Below are 21,813 nucleotides of genomic sequence, written 5' to 3' on the forward strand. Positions count from 1 at the left end.
TTGGGATTTGTTTTATCTGAAGGATGTTATTCATTCATTTTAGGGATAGAAGGGAAGGGAAAGCTGCTTTATACATTCTGATCCTTGAACTTTCCTTTTTTGGCCCAGTTTCTTAAAGCCTTGTCGTTTTGGCCAAACCCTTCAAGATTTTGCTCGATACCTTTTCAGGTCGGAATTATTTTCAAAGAAGACATTCTTAGACCTGAGGAATAAACTTTTTCTGAACTGCATCCAATAAATTTATAGAATTTAAACAGAGACCTTTTAAATATAAAGCATAAAAACTATTTATAAGGTTAATAATAGTAGGTGGTGAACCCAACTAAATATTGTTTTTAGAACATATAGCCGGTTGTGAACTTTGCTATTGAAAATAGTACATCACTAAGAAAGAATTCTACCGTGTATTTTTCACTACCATCTCTAACAGTATTTTTGGTATGAAATATGGTATTAAATGTATGGCCTTACTAATACCGCGTAGCCAAACGAAAGAGTGTTTATTTCTTGTCCAAAGATTTAAATAAAGAATAACAATGGTAAAAAGACCAATACTACGGCCTATCTGAGCCTCCACTTTATAATCTACTCTCTCCGCAGCTCTTCTACTCGTTCTTCAAGTCGCTAGTAGGCAAAGAAGTGGTCGTCGAACTAAAAAACGACCTGAGGTAAGTGGCGTTTGTTTTGGTTCAGCGCGTGTTTTGCCGGCTCACCTTAAACTTTGATTTTATATTCTGGGTCATCAGTATCTGTGGCACTCTGCACTCGGTGGACCAGTACCTGAACATCAAGCTGACAGACATCAGTGTGACGGATCCAGAGAAGTACCCGCACATGTTGAGCGTGAAGAACTGCTTCATCCGGGGTTCCGTGGTCCGGTACGTCCAGCTGCCCGGCGACGAGGTGGACACCCAGCTGCTGCAAGATGCGGCGCGCAAGGAGGCGGTAGTCAGCACAAGATAGGAGCCGCCGGCAGTCCCGACAACCCTACCATCCCTTTAGCTCTGGCGCTGCGGTGGACTTTGTGTCGTTCCATTCCCACCCAGAGCGACCCTAATCTAAGTGAAATTCTTTTGAAGCAAACAAAAACATTGAGGGGAATGCTCGTACAATAATTGTTGATTTATTTGCGCCCTTTTCATATTTTATAAGTGAAGCGAAGGTAAGAAACACAGTCCCCATGTCAACGGGAAGAAAACCTCCATTAAAACTCAAGAACATTTTTAATAATTATGCTGTAGATTTCTGCATGATAAAAAGATGTCCTTAAATTTATTTAGTGGTGTTATGTAAACCTTCCGATTCTTAGGCCGATCAGGCAGCTTTCCGCTTTGCTGTTGTGGAAAACATAAACGTATCCTTGAATCTTCGGTTTTAATGCGATAGGACATGGCCCATGACTTAATCGCTCCACGCTTGAATGGAGATGCTGGTGGAAATGTAGGTCACTCACTGACTAAACTCCACCGCGTCCACTGAGTTTGCGTCATGTTGATAATGGGGACTGGAATTGCTCCATAAATTTGTATAATTGTTGTAACGATGCCTTGATGTCTTGTCTACACATCACTCGTTCGCATAGGCCAGGGGCCCAAGCTAACATGTACATGTCTCCAGTTTTACGATTGTACTTATTGCGACCTAAACATCCTGCCCCTCCCCCTCTTCCGGCCCCATTCGACCTTTTATCCTTTGGAGCAGTAAGTTTGATCCGAGTCGGCTGCCAATAAAACTGGGGAGCCTACCGGAATGCTTTTAATTTCTGGGCCCCGAACCGCTCGTTAAGTGCCTCTTCATCCCGCCGAATTGCTTTGTTGGACGGAATGCGTACTAAAAATGAAATAAGCATTCGAAAAACATTTCAGTTGGGCATTTACATTTCGGAATGGCCAGGACTCGTCGCTACGGACTTCAAACTTTTGGCAGATGGTCAGCGGAACCTGATGAAATATCGCGCAATCAAAAGTTGTAACTGCACTGAGAGGAATAAGCGTTGCAAAGTTGGATATATGTTAGTTAATAGAATGTATATAGAGCATAGATGTGGCTCAAGGTTATCCATTTTTAAATTCATGTTATTTTTGACGAGATGAAACCCCAAAACTCAAATACTTTCCATTGTAAATGCTATGTAATTATTTTCCCCCCGTGTATCCTCGTTCGCTCGTCTGCCTCCGCATAATTGAAGGGGGAGGTCTTCGGACAGTGGGCGGGGCCGGGAGCCATTTCCGCCCGGTGGAGTCTATCTTTCATTATTTTTAGTAATTGGGTTCCTGTTTCCGGCGCAGTTTTAAAATTCAAACTGCGAGGGGCATTTATAGAAGGCGCATTGTTTGCGACATCCAGGCCGACATTGTTTTGCATTTTGGCCAGAAAGTTAGCTTCTCCAGTGAGGTAATTGAGGATGAGCGGCCTGGGGTTGGAGCGGCCCGGCAAGTGTCCCCGGCTATTGCCTATGGTGATGGGCGACCTCCGCCTGCGCCACGCATAAAATTTTGTAATATACTCGGTCCCGGGGTTGGGCCCAGGGTGGACGTGAGCCCCACAGGATTTATGGAGCTCGGTGCAGGAGCTTAGAAGCGCCCGAACAACAGAAACGGAAACAGACACGCCGGGCTAGTTCATCAACGTGTTGAGCTGTGCCTGGCGCGTTAAAGTTGGCTCGTAAAGTTTCGCAAGGATCATTCGGGTTTTATTAAAAAATAAACTATACAAATTTGACACAGATTATTTATACATAAGTACGGGGGAAAGTGCGGAGCACATGAATATGCAAACGGGATGTGGGTAGATGAGCATAAACATGCGGAATTGTGGAGTTTTAAACGTCCCAGCGGCGGGTTGCCATAATGCTTTGCAGTGGATCCCCTTAATGACATATATGTGTCTTTACAGTTCATCTTCGTCCTTCGTCCTGCGTGATACGTCCTCGGCTCTCCATCCTGCAGTGTGGTGCTCATGCTCTGCAGGGACTCTTTAGACAAATTGAATTGTCCTGTTCGGCGTAATTCGTTTAAAGTCACTCGTAAATTATTGAATCCTTTCGAGAAAATGCCATCGAAAGAGGACGAATTACGACTTCCAGTCAATATTGTCCTTGAACGGAAGTCGTTGTTTATGTGAAAGTAAAAGTTATTCTCGATCTTGGGACAATTATCCGGGAGGAGTTTGCTTAAGTTAGTAAGTCTTAGATTTAGATTAGAGAACAAGGACTCCTCCTGCAGATCAAGTCCGTGCTAACCACAAAAGTCCTGCAAGAGGAGTTCCACGAGCTAAAAGTATTTACACAAACAAGTGGTACCCTGTTTTTGGCTTTAGAGAATAAATTAAATCGAACAAACAACTCTTGGCTTTAATTAGCTTTACATTGTTGCCCGGAAACTGAGAGAAACTCAAATGATTGCTTACAATTATAGTTATTTATCCATTAAATTAACATTGGCTATGAGAAGTCACATTAATCGAGTCAGTTAAGGCATTAGCTGTTCAAACTGGGGACATTTGTGTGTTTTATTGATAGATCGATTGGTTTTGGGATGTAAACTAAAAGTATAGGCCCTGTGGCAACTATGAGTTCCCCCCGTTGACGGGCAACACCTCCATACGACCTAGACTCTAATCCTACGCTACCTCTAAGCACACCCATTGTGTTTGAAGACTTAACTCTCGATTAGCATTAACTAAGCACAAGTTGCACACGCGTCCCGGTGATCTCTGATCCTCCATAACGCCGACCTTCGGTTCCAATCCCATCCGCAGTTTCCAATCTCTCACTCTGTGCTCTAGCGTGGGGCAGTCGCCTCACTGCACTGGAAGCTCTTGGAGTTCTAGCTGCCGTCGCACCAGCTCCCTGCTCAGGCAATGGCAGCAGGAGCAGGCGTCCTCCGTCGCCAAGTCCGTGGCCACGTTCTCGACCTCGGCGTGTGGCATCTCCAGGGCCAACGCCGCCGCCGCCATCGCCAGCTGCTCTCACACGCTCGAAACCCGCTCGTTGTTGTCCAGCAGCCCGCTGGCCACGCCCACGCCGACACCCCCGCGCTGACTGTCGTAGTTGAGGACCAGGGTGGAGGGCTGGTTCTGGTCTCTGGAGTTCTGGAGGAGCTGCTCCCTCAGGCAGCTCGGGTGGCGGGCCAGCAGGGCCGATCCCTTTCGCATCAGCTGGGGGGTTGCGCCGCTGCTGCCAGAGATGGAAGTCGGACCGCCAGGTGGTCCTGAACCGGGGCCCACGTGCAGCAGACCCACTTGCTCCTTGAAGGCTCCTCCTCCTCCTGCTCCTGGGGTTGCGCCGTTGCTCGAGTTGCGGTAGTAGCTCTGCTGCCGGAAGGCCCGCATCTGCCGGGAGCTGCCTCCGGTGCCGTCCACCTGGGTGACCGCCGTCAGCATGGAGGGTGTGCGCTGCGAGTCGCCCCTGGAAGAACGAAACGAAAGGGGGAGACGGGGATGGGCGTGAGGTGGGGTGAACAAAATCCAGACAGAAAGTATAAGCAAACAATATCAATTGCATACTGCCATTTCCAATTGAGGTTCACTATCAAAATAATCGGAAACTATCAGAGCGAAATCATATCAAAATCAATAAGTGCGTGGTGTTCTCGTAGGCCATGATAAAGTCGGTAAACAGAAATTTTGAGGTATGTAGGGGATATACAAAGGGGTATATCACAGAGTTCAAATTAATGTTGTAATTAGACACTTTATCAGGGCTTCAGAAATGCCTATCTACTAAATTTTTAGTTCTTTTTCTGAGACCAACTAATGCGAAAAGTAAAGAAATAAAGAATTTGAAAACGAGAAGTATAAATTAGATACTGTTACTAGACATCATGTCAAGGATAATTAAAATAAAAATTGATTCTAAGCAGGCATTTTTTTATGAAACTAGATGGAACAAAAAACAACAAAGCTAGCAGTTATTATCTATACTTCTACCAGGTCTGAGTCTCACCTGTTTAGACTGTAGGCGTTGTTGTTGCCCCCGCCGCCGCTCGACTTGCCGCCCTTGCCAGGACACAGGTGGAAGGCGCCGTAGATGAGCGGGTTGACCAGGCTGTTGGACATCCCGAAGAAGAATATGGCGTCCTGCAGATCGTCGCCCAGCTGCAAGTAATGCGGAAAATTCAAATTAATTTTCTTCCCATTCAGCCGACCCTTTTGTGGGATTTGTTTGTGTTCAAGTGGGCCCATTGTGGGCGTTTTGCGGCTGGACTCCACATCCTGGTTACTCAGAATACCCTCGATACCCACAGGTCCTTGCTGGGTGGACGCAGCTTAAGAAAATCCCGAAGCAATCACTCGTCCTAATGTTTAAGTCATGCTTAAAACACTGGAGGTGCAAAGATGTATTATTAACGAAAGGATTAAAGGAGCCATGCTCTTATTTGAATTTAAACTATTTTACTAAAGAGTTTGTTCTGTCTTCTAGCTTTAAAAGCACTCATTTGTTCCTGTGTTATTTGTTGCCACAAGAGTGCGTTCCGTTCAAAAATAACAAAAGCATACCATTTCGGCCAAAATATCCGGCAATAAAAAGCAATGTTTTAGAAATTAAAATATATTCTTGCTGGCCATTTGTTAAATTTTACAGGATACTCGGGCTGCGGTTAACCAAACGCTTGTTTTTGTTTTCCGAAGCGGCCATAATCTTGTGAAATACCTCTCCGCCAGAGGCTTTTACGGGCAATCTCTGGCAAGTCATCAAAGTTTGGGATGCCGTGCCCGGAAAAATTGCGACCGGACGGCCGTTGTTGGTCGGGTGCCGTAACGATTAATTAAAAATTGAGAATAAGAAATCATTTTTATGTGCGTTGGCGAGCGTGGAAAAGATTGCGGACCTAAACGGATTTGCCATCTGCGACTAAGCCGAGTGTTCGGAGCGCCGGATTTTTAATACAGCCACGGGCCGTAAACATTGGCATGGACAACAAAGAGCTCCCCACACTACAACCCTTCAGGACCCAACTGACAAATCGACTGCTGATTGATGTGCCTTCGCATTTATACGAGATACCAGGAATCGTTATTCGCTTGTCATTCAACGCGCCGGAAATTTCGGGCCAAAAGGACAGCCAGCCTGGAAAACGGAACGGAAAGCCAGGCCCGTGATATAGAACGCCCACTTACCCTTTTGTCGGGATTCAGGAACATGAAGATAATCATCATGACGTAGTAGGGAGTCCAGCAGATGAGGAAGGCGATGATGATCACCACCGAAATCCGGAGTGACTTCATTTTGGCCTTGTGTATGAGCCGTTGCCGGTTCGTCTGCGTGGGTAGCTTGGCCGTCGAGTAGTTGGCCAACTTCGACCCCTGGAACATCTTTTCGCTGCCTGTGGAAATGAAACTGAAGCTGAATCCGACGGTTTGTTGTTTTTTCCATGCCATAACTCACTCGAAATGGTCCGGAAGGTGGACATGTAGGTGCCGAACAGGATGCACAGCGGCAGGAGGAAGGTGAAGACCAGCGTGAAGGTGGCGTACATCTGCTCCTGCCAGTCGGCGGTGTAAAATCCGTGGGTGACACACTGGTAGAACTCCTCCACAAACGGGCCCCGAGCCACGTGGAATATGAAGAACTTCATCAAGTCGGAGTGGGCGAGTGAGTGGACGCATGAGTGGAAGAAAGTAAATGGCAAAGTTAAAAATTTGTATTTGCAAACTATGTTGCAGTTTTCCAGCTGGGGCCACTAAAAATATTTTCTGGGCAACACCAATCAAAGTTCAGCATTTTGTAAAAACAAAAACGCATATTCATTTCATTATGCACAGCAAACCAAAATGCCAATAAATACTTTTATTTTAATATTGAGCTCTTGCGAATATTCATGAAAATATCCTTTACGAGGCTACATTCCTGCCCATACACTCTTCACTGTAATAAACTTATATTACTCTCGCATAGACTTCCATTCCCCATACAGGAGTATCAGTATTTACTCATCAGCGTATTCATGGAAACCCATACATGCCCCTTGGTTACAAATTGCTGACAGAGACGAGCCTTTGATCTGGTTTCGCCGCCAGCAGCCTCCAGTTCGGTAGAAAGCCAGATCCATTGTCGAATCTGAATATGGCCGTAATTGAGGGAGCATATTTTGTGGAACTGTGGCAACACGCTCTATTGTTGTACCCCCATGTAGGCCCTCTCTGCGCTTTCAATTTGCAAAAGGTTGCGGCTGCCTAGGCCGGACAGGTGGCCCGTGAAGGTCTTCCCCGGGGATGCTCTATCCTCCCAGGTCTGGCCGGAACTGATAAAACGGAAACAGCGCCGCGGCAGATGGATGTGTCAGCGCATAGCTAATACGCTAAGAGTCTTTTTATTTTCATTTTTATGGGTTTCTTGTCGGGCTGTGTCGAGGAGCCCCGACGACAGCAGCTGACCCAAATGGAAAAACTTGCCACGCGTGGTGAAACTACATAAAACCCCGGGGACTAACGAGAAGCGGATAATATCCTATAATGGTTGATTTTTATTAATTTCGCACATTTATAACTCCAAGCCGTTGCGTTCGCCAACCAACAGACAGCAGCGCTTGTTATTAAACGGAGGAGAGATATAGATCTCTCCGGAGCCCTTGACCTACAAACGAATGTGGCCAAAACCATTAAAAGCAATGTAACCAATTCAAATGTCGTAAGTACCTTTTGTTCAAACTTTATTGTCTGTGCTCACTCAAATCCATTCAAGGAAAGTTTGGGCCAACACTTGCTTTTTCCCAGTTTTTAGTTATTCTGGATCAAAGTTTTGGGGTTTTGGGGGAAGACCAAACTTTGCAACACTTTATTTTACCATTAAACCCTATTGCAGACTAAGTACCTTTTAATATTGTTTCAAACAGCAAGCTGGTTGTCTGCCAAGTGCTAATTGAATCTCGGGAGGTGGTTATCCTTCACCCCGAAATGGTAAAAGCGCTCGAATGCACCCATCAGGACGGCTTTTGCTGTCAAGAGAAAAACGCAGAGCCACACTTCTTGAGTCCTTGACGTTTCTGTTATTTTCAGGACCTATGTCTGAAGCCATTACGTCGACGCATTTCTTTCCTCCGACTGGAGCCTGAGCACGGGGTATTATTGAGCCAGGAAAATGGCAAGTCGTGGGTGGGGCTCCTAGCTCCTAGGGTGATTGTTCTAGCGCGGTGGCAAATAATGCCGAAAACTGCGGCCTGCGCCGAAAACATTTGTTGTTTATTGGCAGTCGGAGTAAATTTTCATTTTGCTTTTTTATTGGAAAGCAACGAGCTCAGCGGTGCGTCTCATATTGAATTTGGAGGCATGTGCGTATATGTTGGTCGTGAAAACGTGTCCCGTCCCCGACGACCCAGGCGACTGCGGAAAAGTTGCCTGGAAAATTGTTTGAGATGATTCTCACTTGGCGAAAGGAAACCGACACTTTTGGCCGTTCTGTTCCGCTCTGACTTGGCCGTCACGTCTGTAAGCCGCATAAATTTTATGTCGCATGTTCAATAAAACGAAATGAAGAAAGTTCGCCCAACACGACACGACAGTCAACCCAAGGCGGAAAGTGGTCCATAAAAATTGGTGTAATGATTGCAAAGTTTCTTTTAATTGGGTGACAGTGGCCCCTTAATTATGTAACAGTGTGGACGGAGGAATCCACAATTCCATAATAGCTTTTAGACAGACGAGGCTCCTTAATTATTTAGGATAACCTGACAGCCGGACAAGCCAAGGCAATACATGACGTCCATTTTATTATTGGTTTGCTAAAAAAAGCCCAAAGTCACCAGACCAACCCACTTCAAGAGCTGCCAAAACAGTAACCGGCATTCCCCTCCGTATGAAGCTAAAAACATAAAAATGTAATTAGACTGAACGTTTTTTTGCGGCGTTTAAACAAGTCAGACACTTTTGACAAGCGGGCACGCACCAGTACCCGTGAAGAAATGAGGAAGACCTCCACCCACTTTCTGGGCTGCCAAGATTTCGCTTGGCGAGCTCTGCCTTCAATTATTATTCCACTCCATACATTATGCTGATAAAAGCCAACAAGGATGCTTCTAATTAAATGCGTGAAATTATAGCATACATTTGAGCGCCTTGGCGGAAGTGAGATTAGAGCAAAGTGCCGCAGCGAGTGGGACTACACACGAAAACTTCCAATTACTCAATCCAATAGAGCTCTCCTCCAAAGTCTTCATTCTTTCTGGCCCTCAAAGGCGGCGAAAAGGTCAGTTGTGGACCAAAAGCCTTGGTGGCCACTTAACCGCTTTTTTCCAGAGGAGGAGCAGATCTTCTGGCGGGAGCTCTCTACTTTTCAATAAAACTAAGTTAGTTACCATCCCCCTTGGCAACTTTGAAGTGGCATTCTAATTACTTAGCATAGAGCTCGAGTGCTCTGTCCCAGTACTCCAGGTCCTAGGAGTCAGAGAGTTTCTGGCGCCAGGATAATCTGATAAATGAAAGGAGAGAAGCAGTCTTGGGCCACCTTGTCCTGAGCCCCAGGCCATAAATCATGGCTAGGCGTGCGAATCGAGTGTGTAATCAGTGGAGACACGCCGGAATATATTATACAATCAATGTGCCGGAAAAAGCACCGAATCTGAGTCGTAGAACAATGCGGGTGGGACTCGCGATAGCTGACTTTAATGCAGTCCCATTTCGGGCGAGGATAAAAGGAAATAATATATATCGCCCGGCCTATCTGCACACAATGAATCGGGAATATGAATAATGTCTGTCGTCGGGCAGATACTCTCCGGCAATCCGACGACCTCTTTTTGTGGCTGTCCGTAAAAAAAACCCTTTGTCGGGCGGAATTCGATTCTGGCTGTCCCTCCGCCCCAGGCGGCCACGTGTGTGTTTGCGGCATGGTCGGATGGGTGTGGCAGCCGCCCAAAGCGGCATTTAGTGCACACTTATTGTGCTAAGGCAATCATTTTTAATGTCTGCACACATTCCGGCGCCTACTCAAGACTACGAGTATTTGCGTCCTGCCACGGGGCGTATGCGTGTTATAAAGTAAACATATTACTTCAACTTCACAGCCCGCCCTTCAGTGTTTGAGTGGCTTGTGTGCATCCTCGAGTAGGCCACGGACTTCCAGCCACGACGAATATGATCCCCGACTTTGGCTTTGCGTAATGGAACACCTTCCGCCCGCAGCAGAGACAACTGCAAGTGGGATTATTTTCATAAACGTGCGCCCAGCACCCACTCATCTTAAAAGCTCTGGAGGCGTTAGCACCTTCACAGGACTTTAATTTCGAGGAAAAAGTAGAGCAGACTCAAAGCTCGTTCTGAGAATACCATTTCCAATGAGGTGATATTAACAAATTCCTTCTAAAAACTAATAGCGTTCTTATCAATATTTGTTCTCAAGTTCTTGGCTTACCTGAGGAAGACTAAGCACCAGGGAGAGGATGTAGGTGCCGCCCAGCAGACGGTGGCATCTCTTGGCCATGTTGAGCGACTTCATCGGGTACTTGACCGCTATCCAGCGATCCACCCCGATCAGCACCAGGACGTAGGTGGAGAGGTAGAGGCTAAACATCTGGAAGAGCTTCACCAGCTTGCAGGTGAGCTCGTTGGCCAGCCACTGGACCGTGTAGCACCAGGCGGCCTCGCCAATGATGCAGAACCAGGTGACCAGGACGTCGGCGATAGAGAGGTGAAACATTAACGAGTAGATGGCGCTCCAGGTGTGCCGTGAGTTTCGCCGCGAGATGCGGGTCTTGTAGATGTTCCAGATGGTGAGCAGGTTGCCCAGCAGGGAGAACAGAGCCATCACCGCCAGGACATATACCTTCAGCAGGCCGGAGCGCGAGAGCTGGGGGGCGTGGTCCATGGGGCCCATCACGTGCTCTGGCACCTGCTCGGCCATCGGCGGGGACTCGTGCCGGCTATTGGTGTGTGCCAGCGATGAGCTGTTGGCAATCGCATAGGCGGGCAGGGGCGTGGTGCTGACGGTCGCATTGGCCACTTCAGTGGCCAGTCCCGCCACGCCCACGTCCAGCATGTTGAGCGTGAAGTTGGCGATGTCTGGCGCCGCAGCAGCCACGAGCCGGGTAAGGTTGGTTAATGTGGACCAGTTTCCGGAGGCCACGTCGTTCTCCGCCTCCAGGTCCATCGCAGGGCTGGGCAGACGACCGAAGGATGGGGAGGGGGGATCGTCCATGCCCCACTCGGTCTCCATGTTGCAGTTCTCTTTGACTCACAAAAGCTATTTTTTGGACGGTTCAGGGACAGCTATTTTCAGAGGTAACAGTTACGAAAGTCATCTTGGTTAAGGTATGCCGGGTGGGGCCTCATATGCGACTTTTATAGTGTTTCCAGGCATCTGCAGGTGACATTTTGATTGGCAAGAGTTCCCGGATCAGTGCAGCTGCAAAAGAGGTGAAAAATGAGAGAAACTTTAAAAAGAGTCCTTGTATTCCATTGTATTGTATTGCTCAGGCAATTAAAAACTTATTAAGCATTTGCCAGTGCCAGGTGGACTTCAGGCGCTTATGCTTTTTTATTAAATTGATTAAAAAGCCATTAAATTTCCTCTTTTGAATGTTGGGGTGCAACTGTTTTATTTATTATGGAAATTTCGTGGAAGGCATTTCGCTGGTGGCTACGAAAAAGTTGAAATTAAATTGAATGTATAATGTAATGCATCCCCAAGTCAAGGCACCAACCCTTTAAAGTTTAAACGAAATTGGCCTGGAATGCATATATTTTTAAAAATACATTATAGGCATATGGAATCCCTAACGTATTTCAAAGTAATATTTAATCTGAATGTCAATTAAATATTGTGCTCAATGAAAAACGTTTGTGTAATGTAATGTAATCAACATTTTTTAAGCGTTTTTGTTGACAGGTCACCAGATTGTAACGCCATGGAGACAGCTAGGATGTTGTCTTAGAGGATCGAATTGCGCACCAATTTCCCGGAAAGTCTCGTTAAGTTAAAGGCTTTCCTTGGAAATGAAAAATCCAGGGCACTGACTCCCATTACACCTGTATTAGACTTCGATTGCAGATTGTTAGAAAGAGGTAACGAGCGCATAATGGCGGCATTACCAGACTGACCCGAGCGGTTGCACCTTGCAATTACCCGGCAGCAATTACTTGAGTGCGCCGTCGCCCTCGGAGGCGCCTTGAGTGCTTGCCATTACGATTGCGATTACTTTACTGCACTGGTTGCGGAATTAATTTTAATAGATACAATGACGGTCTGTCAGGCTTTGTCGGGCTTTGGCTCCACTCCACTACAGATAGACTTTGCCCATGCTGTAGCAGGTTCAAAGTAAAATTCCATAAAATTTCATTTTCCAAATTAATTTATGAACATAAATTAAGGCCTGGAGGGGCTTTGTTGTGGGGCCATCGCTTCTAAGCCAAATTCAAGGCACCATCGGCACGCGTGTCCGCAGATACTTTTCAAGCTTTCAACTTTTCACTTTGCTCAATTGATGCAGATCAATTGAAATCAATCGTCGCCACGGAGGAGATTAATTGGACCTGCTTACCACACATATGTGGCCCTCCGTCTCCAGCCACTCCAGAGAGGTGGCTGCCTCTCACAGCCCGGTAATTGCCCGGTGTGGGGGAATCCAAGCCGCGTCGATTAAACCAGATTAATGGCTCATGACCCGGGCTGGTCGGTGTCACTAAAGCAATTTGTATTTGATTACCCGGTGGCAGCCTGTCTCGTTAGCTGCCCGGCAGCCCGCATCTTAAACTTAATCAGTCTGATTAATACACAAATGCGCTTTTGATTGATCAGCCAAAAAAAAGCACATCTGCGGCATGTTCTTGGGGATGTGAATAATAATACGCGCCATGGAGGCGACAGATGAACGGCGCGAACTTTGGCGAAAAGTTTTTAGCAGGGCTTTTTTGCATTTTGATTGATTTGCATTCCGACACTGAGAATCTCTAGAAGAAAGTCGGAATAATCCCTGGCCGAATTTCGCATGGTCCAAAGTATAGACTCTAGAGTCTAGACCGTTTTTGTTTTACACTTTCTGCCCCACGAATTATTGGATTGATTGTGTTAACTGCTGGCTGACTCTTCGAATTTAATTCCAGCGCTGTCGTTGTCAAAGAATCCAATTAAGAATAATTTGCGAACCATCGAGTGTACCACTGACAGCAACAGGGCGTATACGTAACTCCGGGATATAAGTCTGGAAATAAAAAAACCCCCTTTCGCTTTCCTGGTTTTTGCCACAAGCCGTGTTTAATGGTGCTACTGATTGCGAACACAATGTACATAACGGTCCTATTCATTAGAATTTCACTACTTTCTTTACTTTTTTGTTTTTTATTTTTGGCATTGTTTAAAGTTTCGTGAGCAGACAAAGTTTTGGCGAATGGCTCGCTTTTACAGTTCATTTTTTCCGAGTTGGTTTGCCGAGAACTTTGGCCATTCACTTGGATTGGATTAATTCGTACAGCAGTTTGTTCTTATTCTTACGGCGTTACTTTGTAATTACTTGGTGAGTTCATAAACTGTCCTTGCCCCTGCCCCTGCCCCCGGCACAGTCTGACTGCAGGCGAAAAACAATTCCTCACTCTCGTTCAGAGGTCCGGCTCCATTTCGATTCTAAAGGAAATCGTGTTCCGGGGGTCTCGGCCCCACTCATTAGGGGTACAGTGTCCCAAAAGTTTGCACACTTCCCGCACTCGCTGGGATATGTTTCAGGGTTCAGATATTTGCATGCGCCTCTCGGATCCAAGTAGCGCTGTTTGTATTCACATTTCACATTTATTTGGACACTTTGGGGCTTTGTCTAAGCCGAAACCGAAGTTGCGGCTGTTTGAACAGTTGGCCCGTCTCTCCAAATACAGAAGCAGCAGCCTCTGAGCTGAACTGCCACGGGCAACTTGTATTTCGGCTTAAATATTAACATGTCATTAATTTTTTGGCAGCTGCAGCCCCGTCAGAACTTTGGAGCCCTGTCCGCCACTTGTCTACTTCATAATATGTATCTCAACGCTTGTATCTTGTAGCTCCAGTGAGTGCACAGTTCACAATTCACTGTTTGCTTTTGGCATAGCATCGCATAGCTTCCATGACCTCTTGAGCTCTTGATGCCATTTTGATTATTGCTCTGGTAACCCGCAGTCGCAAATATTGTGTACACACCCGCCAAAGCACACACTCCTCGAGAGTGTGTGGAAATTCATTAAAGCGATTGGGCTGATTAAAGGGAAATTTGAGCTATGAAAAACACAAATATTTGGTCTGATTTGGTTTAGGCACGAGAACTAAGCTTAGACTCCATTTAATTATGAAATGGCTCGCAAAAAAATTTTTTTATTGGTTTCTGGAAGCACTTGTATAGCTAAGATTTTTTTAATTGTTCACCAAAGCCGTTTTAAATTCAAAATTTTCACACTCACTCCTAACATGTAAAGTATTAATCCAAGATTATAGCTTTTTTGAAATGTAATTTATGCATTTTTTTTAGATTATTGTATTTAATATATCGCAATTTATGTCGTTATTTTATAAACTTGCCTTTATGAATAAAAAAAAACTATTTCGATGTAAAGAACAATCACTAATTAAATGCAAAAACTTGTATTATTTTCCGAAAACGGAGAACGTTTAGATTGAAAATCCGAAGAAAGTTGATTAAAAACTCAACGACCGTCCGTTCTTCGAAATTCACTTTTACTTTGTTGGCTCGGAAAGACTCCTTTCTTAGCCACTTCAATTCTGTTCTAGAATTATGGAGTCCACAGTATATTTATCCGTGTTTTTCAACCGTTACGGCACGACGAATTCTGGGTTCTGATTTGAAAAAGTCGAGGCGGCAAAGTCGAATCGGTGGCGGCGATGGTGGATCGAACCTGATGGCGGCCGCATCGAACATGTTGCATGGAGATTCATTCATAAAACCGTTTGCCGTTGGAGCAAACAACTCGCAACTTGTTGGCGTCCCCGTCAAGGGCATCGCTCGGCAGACATTACTCATACGCAGCGTGGCCCGATAGCTTCCTGCGAGTAAGCCAATCCTTCGGCGGGCCAACAAGTTGCTGCTTCCTTGGCGATAGTTCGGCGAAGGCGACGTTGCCTGGGCTTAGTAAGAAATGTTTATCTTTCTCTAATGGAGCGCAGTACGAGAGCCGGCAATCGTATTTAGGGACCATATTTATTTTACCTAATTAGCTAATTTGCACGCTGCCACAAAAAGTAATTAAAGCGCGCAGGATATACACACGGTTTTTACTCACTGGGTAATAGCATCTGTGGTATTTAATTGAGTTTCGCCTTGTAAACTAAGGAACTGAAATCTGGAAAGGAAACATGGCAGGAGCTTAAGGCTTTCATCTGCAATTTGCACACATTTGACAGAAACGTGCTAAAAGGTGCCTTGGCTGTTTACAAACTTACACACACGACACACAGTCCTCACATTTCGCTCAGTGTAGGGAGTGATAACTAGTGAGGCTGTCTAAACACGGAGAACCAACATCGGTAAAGTGCTGGGAACCTTAGCAGGATGAGCCCTGGAGCGAGAGTAAATAACGCAGTGGCAGGATACAAAGGACCCGTCATGACAAATGACGCTCTGAGTGGCAGCCCAGTCACGTGTGATGAACCGACACTGAGTCAACAACAATGTCAGCTAATGCGGGGAAAGCAGTCCTCCACCTTTCAAATGTAGTAGCATTGTTCCCAGACACTTATGCGAGCAACGGGATATCGATGCCATTGTGTCTGTCTGAGGTGGCTGAGGTCCCAGAGCCAGAAACAGGACCACTGAATTCCAGAGCTCCTTTAGGTTCATCAAACGAAGACAGAGGCCAAACTGATGACTAAATAATTCTCTCCCCAGCCTGAGCATATTGTTTGTTTACCGAAGACGTAAAATCGCCCGTATCACGAAAAAATGATTTATGCAAAGAAGGCATCGCAGCGCTTATTTGGGGGGGATGGGATATGATCTAATGACATGCAGGCAGGCGTTCAAGTAAATATCCGAATTGCGTTGTGGAAAACAATAAAAATAAATTTTAACACAAATGACTAACCACTAAACAGCCGCAAGATTCCTCGCCCAGCCTGGCAGATTAATCCCGGGATCGGCATAATAGTATTACAAAATTGGCACGAACACGCATTCAACGAGAAATTTTCTGCTCGTTTTCCAGGGATTTTGCCTTCCAAGGGGCTCAAGTAAATTGCGAATTTGGGAGCTCTGGAGGCTGCAAAATAATTGAATTAATAGCAATATTAACTATCATGCACGCGTGCCTGTAGCAACTCGTGTGTGGGTTTTCATCCTTGGAGCCTCCTTGCCTGATTTTTCGGTTGTGTAATCCTCGGAAAGTGCATAATTTGCCCCAGAAAATTATGGCATCGAGCTTGGGTCCCCAGCTTCCTGTTTCTCCGGTGATTTATTTCACTTTTGCGCCAAGTTGTCATGGCATTTGACTGGGATTCCGGAAGGAGATCGTTCGGGGGACTCGGGGAATCGCAAAAGTTTGTCACTGTTGCCAAAATCTTTCGAGTTTTATGTAAAGCATGTCTGTTTTTATATGCCAGTCCCGACTCGACACAATAAAGGACGAAAGCTTAAAAAGTGAAATCTCGTGGCATCTCCAAAGAGAAAGGTTGGGCAGGGGATTGTGGGCAGGTGAGGAGGCTCCGGAGCCACATCGCATCCAGGCCATCATTAGCTTCGGATGCTTCGCTGATTACCAGGAGTCTAGGAGCAGGGCCTGCCAAAAAATAAACAAGCATTCCCCAATATCTGGCGAGGTCCACGTCGTACACGTGCCGGCGACTAATGTGCTGCCGGAGTGTGCCGCATAAATAATAGAGTTTATGAGGAGAGCATGGCGAATGGAGCACCCACAGTTAAGTCCAAATCCGAAACCAAATCCCGAAACCGAACCCGAGATTGAGGACACACAGATTCGAGTTGCAAACGAGAACAGGACGAGCCAATAACTGACCCAAATCAGGATTTTTCACCGAACTTAACTCCCTCCAAAAGTAATTTAATAAAAAACATCTCGAGGCATGTGCAGATAATGCAAATCTTGTTTAAAATGTTTGATTTTATTTATGCCTATTTTGGGAATGGCTAAGCGTTCAGTACTCTTTGGTGCCACTGTGCGAATGTCAAATAAATTGATTTTCAGCTCGGTTTAGGCTGCGGCGTCCAGCTTTCAGCGTCTGTGGCTTTAAATGCGGCAGGACCCACTTGAAGCTGTCGCACCGCCCCCACCGCTTAAACTGCCTTGGCTGCCACCGATTTCTCGAGCCTGGCTGTTCATTTTGTGAAAGTATTCTCCGGCTCGGGCACATTTTTTATGTCAGTTCGACGTGGGCTTATGCCGGCTCTCGATTCTATCACTTTGCCGTGGTATCCTGCGAGTCCTTTTCGGGAGTCCCCTTCCGCTGCTCGGGCCGAGGGTTTCAAACTACTTTATTTGGACATCTGGCTGTTTGAAGTGCTGCCTTCTTTAAAAAAAACGGAGGCACATGGCCGACGGAAGCACAAATTCCTTTTCTGGCGCTCCCCGTCCTGCCAGGACTTGATGTAAATATGGAAAATGTAATAAGTGGCTTGTAATGCGAAACTTCTCTGCTTTAAATGTGTAAGAATAAATATTTGGAAACGTAATACTCATTGTTCTTGAGCAACTTTTGGGCTCTGAGTGAATGAGATATCCTCTTTGACTTCCCAGGAAATAGTAATCATATCCTCATGGGAATCCTTGTTTTCGGACGCCTAATCATATTATTTGGAAATCAATCAAACGCTGGGAACTGACAGCCATTGTTTTGATTGGAGAAGCCCCTCAAGGTAATTTGGAGGGAAAACTAGCATTTCATATTGTTACAGGAAAATGAATATGACAATTGTTTTCATTTTAATTCAATTGTTTATCGGTGTTATTCACATACCCAACCAGGGGCTATAAAATGGGCCTTTTAGGGGGCACGTGTTGGTTTCGCCGTAGGAGGAATATGTCATTTAAGGCTTTACAGCTCACACATTCTAGGGACTGTGAACATTTGGCCAAATTACTTGCCAAGCGCTAATTAAACATTTTTACGACCGGAGAATAAAAGAGCCATAACCACATGCAAATAACATACATGGATGTGGGGCGGCCGGATAGCACGTGCCCAGATTCCAAGTGACTAATTGTGCCCCGATACGGATGCCATGGCACCCATTCAGTGCTCCGGAACGTGGCGATTCGGATTTTTGATGCGGTCTCACCCGGGGGACACTGAACTCGACTGTCATTCAACTCCGTGGACTCCGGCCGGCCACGTCCAGGCACTTGACAATCGTGTAGCCATAATTTCTGTCTGGGCCTTGTTCAAAATCCCGCTGACCCTTGGAACATAAAACAAAAGCGAAAGGGTTGCCATTTGCTAGGAGGTTGCCGGGGCGCTGGGACTGTCAGATAAAGTGCATACTTTACACATGCATATACTCGTATTTTAATTAAATTGTCTCGGCTTGGCTACAGTTTCTATAAATTCTCTATTGAAACGATTGTGTTTGACGAAAATCTGACTAAGTTTTTTGAACCACGTTATGAATTTATTTTTTTATTGGCCGGGAGTCCGGACAAAAATTTCGTCTACTCAACTTCTTCAAAATAAATTTCACTTGCAACGTCAGCGCCAAGCATTCTGATATTGGTTTTATTAAAAAATTCAATTTCTGCACTTGCTTATATTTATTCATTCGCTTGCTTTTCATTTTATATTCGGTGAGGCTTAGCAAAAAGCCATTTTTAATATAAGAACAAACAGCACTTGCGACACCACTGGGAAATATTCGGATGTCAAAAGTATCCTGACTGGCACTCGCCTCTCCACATTCGTCACAAAAACACAAAGGTCCTCTATTGTTTAAACTGTGCTCAGGCGCTATGAGTGTTTTTATTGATTTAATCAAATAAACAGGGGAGCTCCTAGAGCAGGGGAAAATGAGCAGCCCAGGAATTGATCCAGGCAGCTCCTGCCTCTGACAGCTACCTGGGCCTGGGATGGGGAACAATGGCTTCTGCTGCGCAAACCAAACCTGCAAATGAGCCGGCTGCCTCCATGGCGAATATTTGTCGCACAGTGGGTCTTGGTTCCTAGGTTTCAGGCAAAAAAAGTAAGGTATATAAATTAAATATTCCCAAAAGGTATGAATCTCATCTACATCAGGCAGTAAATTGTGTTTGTTTGTTTCTATGGCAAAAAAAGTATTATATTAAAGCACCTCCACTGCTATTTTTAACCACTTGTTACAAGTACATATCCTGCAGGTGTGGCTGCTCCGAAGGTGGCATGCCACACAAAACCAAAACACAGCCAGCCAGGCATTCGACAACTCACTCGGGCTGGCGTGTCAAAAGCCATGCAAACAAGGAGCAGGACATGCTCAAAATGGCTCGACATTAAGGAAACAAAGAATCGTACGAAGGCCCTCGAAGGGGAAGTTTTCGCTTTGAGGGCCATAAACGGAATGAGGCTTTAAATGAGGACCTGGCCATTAGGCGTTGGCTATAATTAAATTTGAGTTTTCCCCCCGCCATAATAATTAGCTGGATTTCAGAAGTTATAGTAAAATATCGCACTACAAACCGATTAGTTAGGCGTCAGTTGAGCTATTTAGAGATCCCAATAATAAATAACAATTATTAGACAGGCAGTCTGAGTGGCCGGTGACGGATGCCGTCCAATTAGTCCGAATTAATAAACGTCCCCAGTCATGTGTACTAATTAAAGCTAAGCGGACTAACCGCTGTCATGGCCTGCTCGGGATCGGTCTTGTCCGTGGGATGTCCTGGAGCACATGCATAATTGAATGCGTGCCGCACTCGAACAAATCTGTCGGATACATATACGTTTAGGCGCTTTCGCCCGGACACGGACGGCATAAATGAGCCGGCTAATAGGGCCTCGCCAGCATACCCACGCATATCAGACCATTCCTGTGAAAAGCGGAATGAATACAAAATTACAACTGCGATTGTCAAGCATTTGCTGGCGCCTTCCCCGGCTCCTGTCTCTGTATGCACCACGTGCTGCCCAATGTGGCGGAAACTTACACCAAACTCGGGCTGTCCCTGCTCTTTGTTCCACGCTCCGGGCTTGGAGCTCCAGGATAATGTCAAAGGGAATTGGACGCAAAATGAACCGCAACCAAATTACTGCGGCTGACACTGAAAATTTCCCACGAACGGCAAAGGCAAAGAGCAACATTTCGCAAAATGCGAATAAAATTGTATTTTCGCAAAGCGAGGGGATTTCATTAAAACAAAGCCTGCGGGCTGCTCTCGGAACTAATAGTTTATTTTGTATGTTTTTGTTTCTCTCGGTGTGAATTGAAAAAATAGGCAGAAAGCCATCAGTGTCCATACAAGTTTAATAAGAGCCGAAAACGCCTCGTCAGCTGGATCTGACCCCAATTCGCAGGATGAGGAAGTTGTCGGTAATGCGCTTAAAAATGCCAAGCTCTGGCAAAATAGCATCAACGGCCAATACGAAAACATGACAAAGAAATCAGTAATAGCATCACCTCTTTTTCTTTGTATCCGGGGCTCCTGAGCACGGCTAAGCCTGTCATCGCCTTTAAAACCTTGACATTATGGCCCTGCCACTGCCCTTTGGCCCTCTCAGGTGTTCTGGGCAGAACCGATACACAAATATTTGTGTATAAGACTCTTCTAAGCGGATTTCGTTTTAAACAACTCGAGGGACCTGTTCGTGAGGCCTTTATGGAGATAAGCTCAGACTTTCGGCTGATTGGCACCTTGACCCGACTGTGACATGTGAAAAGCCCGGCTGCTAAAACCCAAAACTCAATTGAAAAGCTAACCGGCTTCCGTCAAGGTGACACTCTAAAACAAGCCAAAGTCAAACAGAGGTGGGCAGATAATGCAATTCAGTAACACTTAACTTCCGACAAGGTTCTAGGAAAGCAGTCCTGGAAATCAAAGACCAGGCAGGCCAAAATTAATGACGGTTCAAAGGCCTACGGTCGAACGTTTCGAGTCCAATCAAAATCAATACTCCTGGCAAATTGCTGGCACATTAAGTATACGCCGTGGCGCCACGTACTCTGTCTTCGCACTCACGCCCCGCCACTCGGCAGCAGTCGGCATTAAATTTCCTGACTAGCTACTATTTGGCAACAGCTTAATCAACAGGCGCAGATCTGCCTACCGAAAGGTGTCCGGGCCAAAATTAGGGCAGGACGTGGCCGGGATTCTCTGCACCCGGAAGCAGAGTGCGTGAGATATAATGACTGGTTGGTGGTCCAACAATTTTGCGGCCAGAGTGGGGGTGTCGATGCGAAAAACGCAACACGCGCTGTCGAATTTGTTTTTATGCCCCGGCAAGGTAGCATCATTAAAATTATAAATCACCCGAACAGGCAAAAATCCCAATTAAATCGGAGTGGGCGCCAAATCACCTGAAAAGGTGTTAAATCAAAACAGAAAAAGCCTACACTTAAAATAATAAACCGTTTGAGGTCGGAGGAGGCCATTCAGAGGCCTCATTTTGGGGCCATGGTTGGAAGGCAATGTTGTGAATGGCACAGAGTTTCCTTTCAGGATATTTTCAGGCCCTCCCCGCCCGTTCAGGTGTTTCCTATATACATGCATATGTATATAAACATAGGCCGATCAGCAACAGGAGCGCGTGCATAAGTGGCAGGCGTAGTCTATTGATTTTGGGCTCCTTTAAATGCAAAGCAAACAGGCTAACAACGGAGACAGGGGCTAACGAGTGCCTGTGCCTGGACTTGTGGGTGTCTGGAGAGGACGGGCGATGTTCGGCCATTCAGCCGAGACTGGCAATGTAAACAGCCCGATGGAATCTCGCAC

General features: G+C 45.8%; 2 protein-coding genes and 1 long non-coding RNA gene across 4 annotated transcripts; 2 read left to right on the forward strand and 1 right to left on the reverse strand.

Annotated features, from left to right (window-relative positions):
• The first annotated feature begins 442 nt into the window (after positions 1-442).
• On the forward strand, positions 443-1,115 carry LOC6507446 (U6 snRNA-associated Sm-like protein LSm2). Its single transcript, XM_001955967.4, has 3 exons — positions 443-539; positions 601-668; positions 747-1,115. Exons 1-3 carry the CDS (start codon positions 537-539, stop codon positions 961-963), a joined length of 288 nt encoding a protein of 95 aa, XP_001956003.2. The 5' UTR covers positions 443-536; the 3' UTR covers positions 964-1,115.
• A 1,550-nt stretch (positions 1,116-2,665) lies between these two features.
• On the reverse strand, positions 2,666-11,338 carry LOC6507613 (gonadotropin-releasing hormone receptor). 2 transcript variants are annotated; one of them, XM_032453960.1, is made up of 5 exons: positions 10,349-11,338; positions 6,389-6,572; positions 6,121-6,326; positions 4,946-5,097; positions 2,666-4,408 (listed from the first exon to the last, which is right to left on the reverse strand). In XM_032453960.1, exons 1-5 carry the CDS (start codon positions 11,147-11,149, stop codon positions 3,970-3,972), a joined length of 1,782 nt encoding a protein of 593 aa, XP_032309851.1. In that variant the 5' UTR covers positions 11,150-11,338; the 3' UTR covers positions 2,666-3,969. The 2 variants fall into 2 exon arrangements, with proteins under 2 accessions (XP_032309851.1, XP_044570759.1); XM_044714824.1 differs by lacking the exon at positions 2,666-4,408 and adding an exon at positions 4,432-4,752.
• Positions 4,667-5,392, forward strand: LOC123257121. The gene is made up of 2 exons (XR_006507079.1): positions 4,667-4,794; positions 4,863-5,392. It is a non-coding gene; the product is annotated as an uncharacterized LOC123257121 (long non-coding RNA).
• Positions 11,339-21,813: the final 10,475 nt, after the last annotated feature.

Source organism: Drosophila ananassae, chromosome 2R, assembly GCF_017639315.1.
Source record: "Drosophila ananassae strain 14024-0371.13 chromosome 2R, ASM1763931v2, whole genome shotgun sequence".
NCBI lineage: Eukaryota > Metazoa > Arthropoda > Insecta > Diptera > Drosophilidae > Drosophila > Drosophila ananassae.

Bases quoted from the DNA above. Each gene is read 5' to 3' on its own strand.
- LOC6507613 (XM_032453960.1), bottom strand. From the start codon at position 11,149: ATGGAGACCGAGTGGGGCATGGACGATCCCCCCTCCCCATCCTTCGGT. The intron at 6,573-10,348 runs GTAAGCCAAGAA...GACTTGATGAAG, and splicing joins TGGTGCTTAGTCTTCCTCAG to TTCTTCATATTCCACGTGGC. The intron at 5,098-6,120 runs GTAAGTGGGCGT...CATTACTTGCAG, and splicing joins TCCTGAATCCCGACAAAAGG to CTGGGCGACGATCTGCAGGA.
- LOC6507446 (XM_001955967.4), top strand. The intron at 669-746 runs GTAAGTGGCGTT...CTGGGTCATCAG, and splicing joins GAACTAAAAAACGACCTGAG to TATCTGTGGCACTCTGCACT.